The 11635-nt window shown below is 41.9% G+C and overlaps 1 protein-coding gene and 1 non-coding gene across 2 annotated transcripts; both read left to right on the top strand.

The window, feature by feature from the left end:
- Positions 1 to 642: 642 nt before the first annotated feature.
- On the top strand, positions 643 to 9983 carry rsl1d1 (ribosomal L1 domain containing 1). The gene is made up of 9 exons (XM_047608608.1): positions 643 to 761; positions 2375 to 2514; positions 3655 to 3793; positions 3884 to 4032; positions 6820 to 6921; positions 7252 to 7345; positions 9193 to 9318; positions 9414 to 9590; positions 9681 to 9983. The coding sequence occupies exons 1-9, from the start codon at positions 726 to 728 to the stop codon at positions 9810 to 9812; spliced, it is 1095 nt and encodes a 364-aa protein (XP_047464564.1). The 5' UTR covers positions 643 to 725; the 3' UTR covers positions 9813 to 9983.
- Positions 7034 to 7160, top strand: LOC125023065. Its single transcript, XR_007114527.1, has one exon. It is a non-coding gene; the product is annotated as a small nucleolar RNA SNORA55 (small nucleolar RNA).
- Positions 9984 to 11635: the final 1652 nt, after the last annotated feature.

The following is an 11635-nucleotide window of genomic DNA, read 5'->3' as shown; positions in this document are numbered from 1 at the left end:
ATACAAGAATGAGTAGTGCAATGATAGAATGACAGATAACTAACGAACAAGGTTACACAAATTAAAATATAACATGGGTTTATCAAGGCAAACATTAACAAAAAGCTACTTCTAGAAAATGTTGAAGTCCTTGCAGATTCCAGCCATTTTGGCTGCTTTATCATTTTTCAGTCCTTGTAAAGAACCTATATGATAAAGAAATTCAGTGTTGGGTGTCTTATCTGTTCATCTGCACTTGTGTAGGAGATACTTTTTTTTTTGATCAACTGTTCCATTGAAAAAATTACTAAGAACATTGCGGAACATCTCATCTCATCTCCCATACCGCTTAATCCTCACTAGGGTCGCGGGGTTGCTGGAGCCCATCCCTGGAGCCCATCCCAGCTGGCTTCGGGTGAGAGGTGGGTTACACCCTGGATAGGACCCAGCCTTTCTCAGGGCTAACAACAGAGACAAACAACCAATCACACTCATACCTAGGGTCAATTTAGAATCACCAATCAGCCTAACGAGCATGTCTTTGGAGGTGGGAGGAAACCCGGAGTACCCGGAGAAAACACACGCAGACACAGGGAGAACATGCAAACTCCACCCCGAAAGACCCGAGCATTTAGTCCGAGCCCCCCTTGCGGATCATTAGAGAAATTTAGCCGTGACGCTGTACGTTTGTACGTCGTTGCGTCAACATTTGACATGCGCAGTAAGGAACACGTGAAGAACACAGCATGGCAGAACGAAATTTTCAGTTGGATTCGTCTCAGGTAAAAGTTTGTTATTTATCGCAGTTTATAAAGTATGTATACGGGATTACAGGTTAGAGGTCGTCGCTAGTTTCGGCTAGTGCTCGCTGCCTCGTTTGTTAGCCATTAGCCATTTGCCATTTGTCTTCACGGGTTTAGGAGGAAGTCACTTCAATTTTATTTACATGCCCTCAAGAAAAATACACATTTTCTCAAGAAAAGTCCGGTCTGAAAACCCGGCTTGAAACCTCCAGAGCAAGCCTGGAGGCGATCGTGGCAAGGGGGGAAAAAAATCACCTTTAACAGAGAGAAACAGGAAAAATCATGAGCAGAACCAAGCTCATGTGGAGCGATCCATCGGCCGAAGGCCGACTGGGTAGACAGAAAAGAAAAGAGAGAGAATAAGAGCTCGGTGGAGATGGTTCCCCGGCAGCCTAGGTCCATATCAGCATAAATAAATGGATGGTTGAGTCCAGCTCTAACTATAAGCTTTGTCAAAAAGGTGTTAAGCCTGATCTTAAAAGTGGAGAGGGTGCCTGCCTCCCGAACCCAAACTAGGAGCTGGTTCCACAGGAGAGGAGCCTGATAGCTGAAAGCTCTACCTCCCATACTGTGGGAACCACAAGTGGACCTGAACTTTCAGATCATTGTGATCTGTTGGAATGATATGGTACAGTGAGGTTTTTCAGATATGATGGAGCTAGGCCTTTAAGGGCCTTGTATGTAAGGAGCAGGAATTTAAATTTAAATAGACTTCAAAGGGAGCCAATGAAGAGAAGATAAAGCTGGAGTGATATGATCTGGCAATGCTTTTTCTGCAGCATTTTTCAATCAAACACAACTAACATGTTTTTAGCAACAATTATTGCCTTAATCGGACTATAACAAGACCACTTAAGTGCATGTAAACACATTACATGTTTTTTTTTACTCCAATTAAAATCAGAGTTCTCATTATCTGAATCAGTGCGTTTACATGCAGATCTTAATCGAGCTGTGCTCACAATTCGACTTTCTGACAACAGTCCTTGTCCCAGTTTACATGCAGCGAAGAAAATCGAGTAACTGTTCTCCTCCTCCCCACTAGGTGGCGATATGTGTCTTTTCAGCATTATCTGGGTGTGTCACTCAGTACGTTTACATGCAGGTAGAAAAAACGAATTATTGCCTCAATCGGACTATAACAGGAGAACTTAAGTGCATGTAAACACGTTACTCGATTTTCTCCACCATATATACGGCTTAATCGCAGTATTGATCGGATAATACGTGTGCGCATGCGCCACAACCGCTGCGCTGGCGTGTGACCCCGGAACAAAAACATCCAAGAAAGCCGGTCGTAGAAGAAGAAGATAAACACAGACGCTAGAAGAGCCGTCTGAGGGATATCGCGGATCTTACCTGCACTAGAAGTAGTGTGAACATTGCATACGTGATTTAAAAATGTACTATTATCCCTTTGGTTGTTGTTTGAAATGTCGGTCTGCCGCATGAACGACTCCTGTTTATTATATCACGTAATATGTCATAACAGGTCAACCGGAAATCGGTTATTTAAACAATTTGTTTATAATTTAAACAGTTATTTGATTTTCTTGCGTTCTTATTTTTTTTGTAATTGACCTTAATGACAGGTGAAGAAGGCGGTGCAGGCTCTGCAGGCTTTCCTTAAAACCAAGACCACTGGTGACGCGCTGTTCCTGGATGAGACTCAGCACATCAGCCTCCTCTTCACCCTGTGGAAGGTGCCACAGCGGGCCCAGACCATCCGCATGTGAGTACGATGGTGGTGGCAGGCTGGAGCCTGGAACCTTGGCACATATAAATAACACGTAAAAAGTGAAATACGTGTGTTTTACATATCTTTTCCGCCTTTATATTTTATATTTATCATACATTCTGACAAAGTACTTGAATTAACACATGCTCTGAAATCACAACAGTCAGAGGGATTAAATAAAAATATAAGGCCTTACACACAGTGGGACACAATGCTTTGGCCTCATATATGCGAAGTATGCTCTTGTGTTATTTAATACTTTGTCTTTAGTTGCATGTATGTTTGGTATTAAATAATATTCACCCAAATATATATATTCAACTTCATCTGCCTCTAATAGCTTTTAATAAATGACCAAGAGGAATAATATAGAAGTCTTTAACATCTGTTTAATTCAAAACAGTGAAATTAAAGGGTAAAGTGTTTGGAACGCACCTGCAAGTTGTTGCTTGTTAGCTTTTACAGCTGAGCGCGTAGCAGTTCATATACCAGGGACGCTCCATTGTTGATGTGTATCGGAGGCTTGACTGAAACAAATGGCTCCACTTGTCGTTGCTACCTGAAGCTGCGTAGATTGACAGGGCGTGGCCAGACAGTTACGTCACAAGCAGCTAAAATATCAAACGCATTTTCACTTTTCGACAACTCATAACAACCTGCGTGCCTGCATGGCATTTTATCAGCTTGTCTGAGCTGGCAGAGATGCCACACAGCCTAGAAGATGTAGATAAAGCTCACGGGGGCTCATGGAAGTTGTCATTTACGTACCAAGAAAAAATGAAATAGAAAACGCATGAGGGTTAAAGACCAGTTAAGAAAAAAACGGCACGGACAGCGCTCACGTTATGTGAAGCTATCTGTTTCTAGAGCATGGAGATTTGCAGTTATTAAACCAAACCTAACGTGAACCATAGAATGCCACGTTTCAACAGCTTATGTTTAGTATTCCTATATGAACGGCACAAGCTGCTATTTGACGCTAATTCCAACATTCATGTTGTCATGTAATTTAAAGACGGACAGATTCCGAACACATGATCTTATCTCACATATTGTTTGTAAAAGTTATAGTAGCTGTGATAACATAACAGAAGATATTAATTGATGTTGTCTGTTACCTTGTTTCATCGGTAGTCCTTTGCCCCATGGCCAGCGACCTGACACAGAAGACGTTTGCCTCTTCACCAGAGATGAACCCAAGATGACATCGGAGCAGTGCCAGAGGTTTTATAAGAGGCTGCTGGAGGAGAAGGGTGTCAAAAACATAACTGAGGTGAGAAGCATGTATCCAAACTCCTACAAACAGCACTGTTGCTGTACCAGCCAGTAACATACATATGTGGTCCATGTGTCTGTCTGGCAGATAATACCATACAAGATGTTAAAGACAGAGTACAAACCATTTGAGGCCAAGCGCCGCCTACTGGGGAACTTTGACTTGTTCCTCTCTGACGATCGGATCCGCCGCCTGCTGCCGTCTCACATCGGGAAACATTTCTACGAGAGAAAAAAGTAAGAATCCTTCTGTCCTTGTTATTGCTGTCCAGTCAAGATAGTCAGTTCAGTATAAAACCTTAACTGTTCAGTTCAGTTTGTAAGCCAAACAATCATTACGACAAGTGTAACCTTTATCACGTACAAGTGGAAACTACAGGAAACTAGAACAGGAACTACTGATAATTTTGCAATTGCTTGAGAGCTCAAAAATAGGGAATTGATTTGAATTAAATTCAATCTATGAAGCGGATAGAAATTCTTCATTGAACGTGGACTTCCTCACCAGTTAAGCAGGAACAGCTGGATACACACACCCAAATACTATACTAAGCCTCTATGAGCAATACAAAGCCAACATGAGCTAAATTTACGTAACGTAAAAACGTTTAAAACACCCAAGCTCCTGTTGACAAATGACAAAAATTACTCATTTGAGATTAGGTTAATTACCTTTAAAGAGGGAGAGGAAAAGCCAAAAAGAAAGGTCGTACGCTTCCGAAAACATGAAGACGAAAAACAGTTGCTAGGTAAACTTGCTAAACGCCAGCTTATGGTAGCTAACACTAATAGAAATACAAGTATATCAAAAACACTAAACTTGTTTGGCAGCTTTTATTCTATTTCTCTCGGTTCATCACTCACGTAATGTAGTGGAAGTAGCTGCCCTTGTGTTCTCGATCGAAGAAGAAGAAAAAAAGAAAGATTCACCTGGTGCGGAAAGGGATAGGTGGGCCTAATCTGTCAGCAGGCTGCTGATTGGCTAAAACAACCACCTATCCTGCTACATTCAGTGAACATTGGAAATTAGGATTTTACTTTTAAGGAAATTTGAAGGAACTTCGATGTATGTTGACATAAACCTCTGAAGCGCAAGTTCCAACTTGAATGTTTGGGCAGTGAACCAGCTGTTGTTTGTGTAAACACACCAAACCCACATTATATAACTAGTGGCGACAAAGGCCGCCTGCAGTGCCACCTCTTATCACCTGCGTCTTGACAGAAGAGTTGCACTTGAACACATGCAATGGCGACTAGCGTTGGCCAGCTGGACCACCTACATGAATAGAACTACACTATATTGCCAAAAGTATTCTCTCACCTGCCTTAACACGTACATGAACTGAAGTGACATCCCATTCTTAATCCTTAGGGCGACGTCGGCCCACATAGAAACATAGCTGAAATTGGGACGGCTTTCCAGAAGGTTTAGGAGTGTGGTCAGCATGGTCATTTTTGACCATTCTTCCAGAAGTATTTGTGAGGTCAGACACTGATGTTGAATGGCTCACAGTCTTCATCTGATTCATCCCAGAGGTGTTCTATCGGGTTGAGGTCAGGACTTCCTGACTTCAAGTTCTTCCACACCAAACTCACTCATCCATGTCTTCATGGACCCTGCTTTGGGCACTAGTGCACAGACTCAAACTGTTCCCACAAAGTTGGGAGCATGGAATTTCTCTTGGTGTGAAGCATTCAGAGTTCCTTTCACTGGAAGTGAGATGCCAAGGCTCATCTTGTGAAAAACAACCCCACTCCATAATATCCATCCACCAAACTTCACACTTGACACAGTGCAGTCAGACAAGAACCGTTCTCCTGGCAACCACCAAACCCAGATCGGTCCATCAGATTGCCAGATGGAGAAGTGTGATTTGTCAGAGCACGTCTCCACCGCTCTAGAGTCCAGTGGTGGCGTGCTTTAGATTGCACTTGGTGATGTTTGGCTTGGATGCAGCTGCTCGCTGCAAACCCATTCCATGAAGCTCTCTACGCTCTGTTCTTAAGATAATCTGAAGGCCACATGAAGTTTGGAGTTCTTTAGCGATTGACGGAAAGTTGGTAACCTCTGTGCACAATGCACCTCAGCATCCACTGTCATTTTACGTGGCCTGGCATTTCGTGGCTGAGTTACTGCCATTCCCAGTCACTTCCACTTTGTTATAATACCACCAACAGTTGACTGTGGAATATCTAGTAGTGAGAAAGGTTCATGACTGGACTGAACCAACTCATTCTTTCACAAATGTTTAGAAGACTTTATTGAGTCTGTTGAGACTTTATTCACCTGTGGCCATGGAAGTGATCGGAACACCTGAATTCAGTTATTTGGATAGGTGAACAAATACGTATTACACTGGCACTTTAGTGTATCTCTTCATACCAGCAATTGGTAGTTGTCTGTAGTCCTCATTCAAAAACATAATGGTTATTAATTGGTTATTATCTGTCATACAGAGCTGGCTTCTCATGAATGATGAGGAGTCGGTCTGGTTTGCATATTTGAATGTTCAGATAAGACAAAGGTCTGGTTTCACTGGTCGTCAAACCTGATCAACAAGTCGGAGCGATATCTCTGACCGGCTCATTCTGACATCGTTTGGGTTCAAGTGTGAAGTATGGCTAGTGATGCACTTTGGAATGTTTTTTCATATTTTAGTAAATTAATAAAAGTAATGCACCAACAAAATCACAAAGCAGTCAGCGTTTTCTGCTTTTTCCGTTCATTCAATTAAGAGATGACAGTAAATAGAATTTTATCTTGTGTAATGGATGATGAAAAACTGATGCATAACCATTGCTTCCAAAATTTGTGGCGTGTTTCATTCTTTGAATTAGTAATGTAAGAAATTGGTTTTGAAACCAACTTAAAACACAACATCAAGCAGTAAACACTGTCAGTCAGCAAAGGGACAAACCCCACACAGACCCATGTCAAAATTAATATCATGAAGGCAGAATATTTGTTTCACAACGTGCTGATATGTCATGTAGATGCATTCTTACCCTTCCTCTCCCTTTCAGAGAGCCGCTGTCTGTTAACCTGCAGAGCAAAAATCTGGCCAGAGACATCCAGAGAGTGATCCAGGGAACCAGCCTGAAGGTTACCAACAAGGGCTGCTGCTGGTGAGCTCAGCTCTGTTCCAACACAAATCTGGCTTTAGTTTTCAGTGCAGACCATCTCCTTCCGACAGCTTTGTCAGGGAGGCAAATCAAATGACAAGTATGAGAAACAGCAGCACTTACAACAACCCCGTCAATTCTGTGTTTTTGATGCGGGTAACGCAGGTGCAACAGTGACTCAATGTAAATCCAGATGGACCTCCTCTTCCCGTGGAGCCTGTCTCTACAACTTTGAAACACAAAATATAAGATTAAAAGATACCTTTTACATTTGTTACTTCAATTTGTGCTTCACCTTGTAACAATGCTGCTCCATGTTGGATTGTGTTGTAGTATGGCACGCGTCGCCCACTCCGGCATGACTGCAGAGGAAGTGACTGATAACATCGAGGCTGCTGTTCAGACCATAGTGGCCAAGCTGCGCATGGTGAGTATTGAGTCCGTAGACGGTATAAATATGGACAATGCGTGTCCACTTCTTGCGTTAGTCAAACTTCTGCTATTTTCTCCGGGATATGAGCAGCGCCATTTTGAAGTCTGGAGCCAGAGTCTGCGCAGTGCGGTCCATGAGGGCGCCACACTTCCGCCCACACTTCCGCCATACTCACTCGGATATTTGTTTAATTAATACTATGCTCTGATACCTCCACCAGTTACAAAGAAATGTTGGATTATACACTATAATTATTTTTTAAAAATTTATCTTTCACAACTCTCGCGGTCACACGGGACCGCCTTACGGAGCGGTTGGCATGGCAACTGGTGGTCGCTGTAACGTCACATCCTGTGGGACTAAAATGATCCAAAAAATATAATTTAAACATTATTTTAACTACCTAAAATGACTGAAATCACACTTGAAAAAAATTGATGTGTATTTTAGTGTTTTAGTGCCATTTGCTAACATGAAAAAGGTGGAGCTTATGACCTATACTTCAGCCAGCCACCAGGGGGAGCTCTACTTTGGCTTCATATTTAAGGAGCAGTTCTGTGTCCATCTTTATACAGTCTATGGCTGAAACCCAGGGAGATGACTTCTGTTTTGCCGACTTTGCTTTAGTCTTAATCCTCGATATTTATTTAGACTTAAGTCACTAGTGGACAGAGCTGGTTGCTCCTGCTCCATCCAGTGGTTTATGGCTCTGGCTTCCTTCCTAGATAGATTCTTCTCCCACCTTTACTGCATAATCAACAGAGATAAAGTGACAGTCTAAACAGATTTCCCCAGTTTCCCTGTTTGAATGACAAACACAAACACCTGCCCTAGCTTCCTTTCATGCCTTCTCATGTTGTATGCACCAGCTGTCTATTGACAGTTGTCCTTGTGTTGTGTTCAGGTACAAGTTTTTGGTCCAGACAAAGACGTCTACTTTTCCGGTAGTTCTTTGATAGGGTTTGATGCGTCTGAGCCCTAATGAAACCAAGAAATTAATGAATGTGCTCTTGAGCCTTTGCCAAAACCCACCCCACCTGTTGCTGCTCATTGGTTAAACAAACAAGTCTGGCTCAGAAAAATAATGAAAACCTGTAGACTTATTTGGCAATAAAACTCTCTTCTTCAGAAACGACAAAAACTTGGATATGACATGGGGAAGAAATTACCAGACATTAAAAAGTGAGAATTGGTGGGAAAACTAGTCATTTTTTCCTGTGTCTCCCAGAACGTAGCAACTGTTAGCTGCATCGTTTACATTTTACGCATAGAATCTACGAGCCAACATTTCTGAAGTCAGGAGTCTTGAATATCTTCTAAATGTAGACGACACTTACCGCAATATGCTGTGGAGAGTCGCGTATATAAATGCTTTGAGGAATCCTCCATGTGTTCCTATTTTTCTGTCTGCCTAGTTAAGCTAGTTGTGGATGCTAGTCAGATTAGCCACAGAAATGGTAACGTTGCATTCGCAGCATTAACGCTGTTCAGTATAGGCAGCGACAATTACTTAAACAATTAGAATACTGTAAATAATGAGAGCTTTTTTTCACTGTACCTTCTACACAGTACGTTAGTTAGTTTTCAGCGGAAGTTGGTTTCGGAGTCAGTTCACTGCTCTGTTAGCAACGCTATCCATGGTGGGAGCCCTCTGATTGGTGGGTCAGCTGCTAAGGATACTACGTATTAATTGTGTGAAACCTAATCATACAACAGCCTACAGCACAGTTGAACATTTAATTATTTTTCGTCACATTAAAAAACTATCTAGTTGTACTCCCGAAACACATTTTGTTTAAAATATGTAATTATTCGATCTCTAAATCGATTTCCATTGACAGAAAGGACCACTGATAAAGCTGATCCATGTAAAGAGTCAGACATCAGTGGCTCTGCCCATCTACACCTCAGACCTGAGCCACATTAGTGTGCTCGAGGAGATGCAAGCCAAGGCTCGCAGTGCCAGGGTGAGTACTGGTTAGTAGTCACATGGTTGTCCTGTGCGGACGGAGGCTTTATTGAAACAGTGAACATGACCGCCTGGCATATTTTTGTATTTCAGGCAGAAAAAAATCAGAAAAAAAAGAAGACGACCAAGCGCGTAAAGAAAGCAGATGCTCCAGCAGAGGGGACGGAGGAGAAGAAAAATAAGGCAGAGGAGAAGGAAAAAGAAGAAGAGGAGGAAGAGATCCCACAGCTGGTTCCCATAGAAACACCCAGCAAAAAGCCCAAACTGGAGGTCAGTGCTGTTGAGAACAGCTCGCATACTTCTGCTTCCGTCTAGAGCGTTCTGTGTTTCATTTAGCGAATCATTTCTTGTGTCTTGCAGAAGCCGCCCAAGAAGAAGCAACTGCAGAAAGCACCCAAACCTGCTGCTGTGAAGAAGGGAGCAAAGCCTCAGGGCAAACTGAGCAAGAAGGCTGGAAAGACAGACTCCAAAGTAAAGAGAAAAGTGAAATGATTCAGACTGGAGCGTTTTCTCAACGTGGACATTTGATTCCCAGATTGTTTGTATGGAGTTTAAAGTTTATCCGAAGCCGTCTAAAAGCTTTGTTTATCGCTTTAAACTCTTTTCCGTTTATGTTGAAACGGTGTCAGAAAGGTGATAATTAAAAGCTATGATGATTTTGGAGGATGTAGTTGTGTTTGTTACTTAGCCTAGTACACCGGCTAAAATGGGGCTGTCAAAATATTAGAAACTTGTCAGTACAACACAATTAAATAGTACTACAAAACGCAGAATCTAAAATGAAAACAGCTCTCTCTGTTATTTGGAAGGAATGCTGAACACCAACCATCATGAAGAATTGGTGTATATTAGAAAACATTTGTGTACGTAGTGAACACAAGAGTGTACGGTAACACTGCTCGCGGTGACTGTTTCATTCAGGGGGAGTGTAGGTATGAAAAAAATCTCCAGAATTAAACCTGTGGTTTATTTGCTGTGTAACATAAAAATATCAGCCCTCGCTGAGTATTCATACAGTACACGATGCTTTACACTGTGATACTTCCTGAAATGTCTAGCATGAGCCTCAGATAATCCTCCCCTATTTTTTATATGTTTAATCATCACTGAGTCAAACATTTCATCTCACACACTGTATTTTTTTTTAGATGCTCTAAGATTAAATCTTTTCAGGGTTGTGTCCACCCATGACTCCTACTTTTTTTTTTTTTTTTTTTTAAATAATACTTTAAAACACAGTTTGAAGTATTTTTTTTCTTCTGAGGAAGCTTCAGAAATGTGGTCATTTGGAATAAATATAGATATCCTGTTAAACCACCCCCCGCCCAAACAAATGGGTTGATCAGCCACCACATTAAAACCACCGACAGCAGACGTGAATAATACCATCTTGTGACAATGCGATGTTGTGCTGGGAACGAGCCTGACACACAGAGGCCCCTCCCCTCAGCCCACAGGATCCAAAGGTCCCCCCACTAACAACATTCAGTTTTCAGACACCGTAGGACACACTCAGAAGACCCATGTCCATAACTGGCGGGCACGAGGGAGACTTAGGAAGGTCATAATGTTATGCCTGATCAGTGTATACTGATTCCAGCCTTTAAAAACATGAATCTTACACTTAGACAGACTTTAATGATCCACAAGGGATATCACTTTGTCACCATAGCTTTGTTGCACATAAAAGTAAACACTAAAAAAAAAAAGATGAAAAAAATAATTTAATCCTCAACCGTGGATCAAACAGCAGCAGGATTATAGCATATGGTTCTTTTCTTAGCACTATATTAAAGTCCTTTGGGTTTAGCCGTAAAACTGACTTTTTATAAATACTTGCGTTGCTTTCCTAATGATGCATATAAAGTCTCAACGCAGTGTCGGGAGTTAAAAATGCACCACCTAATTGAAAATGAAATCCGAATCGTGTCCATCTTTTGTTAGTTTTAATATGCATTAGCCCTGAGTGGTGTGTTTGCTCATGATGGATGCAGTCATCAGGTCTGTGCTTGTATAGCTGCCAGCTGTATCAAGTGACACGCTTGTTGATAATGACATTGTACTCCGGGCTTGCAGCTGCCTCTCGCGTGTAATAATGCTACATGGGTGCGAGTGTACGCGGCATCAGAGGCTGTGCATCGTTGTAATGTCTGAAGGTGCGAATAATTCACTTCATTTTTATAAACACACACCGCTCTGATGTTAAAACTGATTTCTTTTTCTTTTTCTTTATTTTTTAACGTTGCAACAGAAGTTTGTTTGTTCTGAGGGTTTTAATGCAGCGAGGACATCAGCCGGCTCGTGAGTGGCGGTGA

This window comes from Mugil cephalus, chromosome 16 (genome assembly GCF_022458985.1).
Source record: "Mugil cephalus isolate CIBA_MC_2020 chromosome 16, CIBA_Mcephalus_1.1, whole genome shotgun sequence".
Taxonomy (NCBI): Eukaryota; Metazoa; Chordata; class Actinopteri; order Mugiliformes; family Mugilidae; genus Mugil; species Mugil cephalus.
The sequence above is the reverse complement of the archived record's forward strand: the minus strand, read 5'-3'. Positions and strand labels throughout refer to the sequence as shown.

Excerpts from the sequence above, each read along its gene's own strand:
- rsl1d1 (XM_047608608.1), top strand. The coding sequence starts at position 726 with ATGGCAGAACGAAATTTTCAGTTGGATTCGTCTCAG. Across the intron at positions 2,515-3,654 it reads CGGGCCCAGACCATCCGCAT|TCCTTTGCCCCATGGCCAGC; the intron begins GTGAGTACGATG and ends TTTCATCGGTAG. Across the intron at positions 4,033-6,819 it reads CATTTCTACGAGAGAAAAAA|AGAGCCGCTGTCTGTTAACC; the intron begins GTAAGAATCCTT and ends TCTCCCTTTCAG.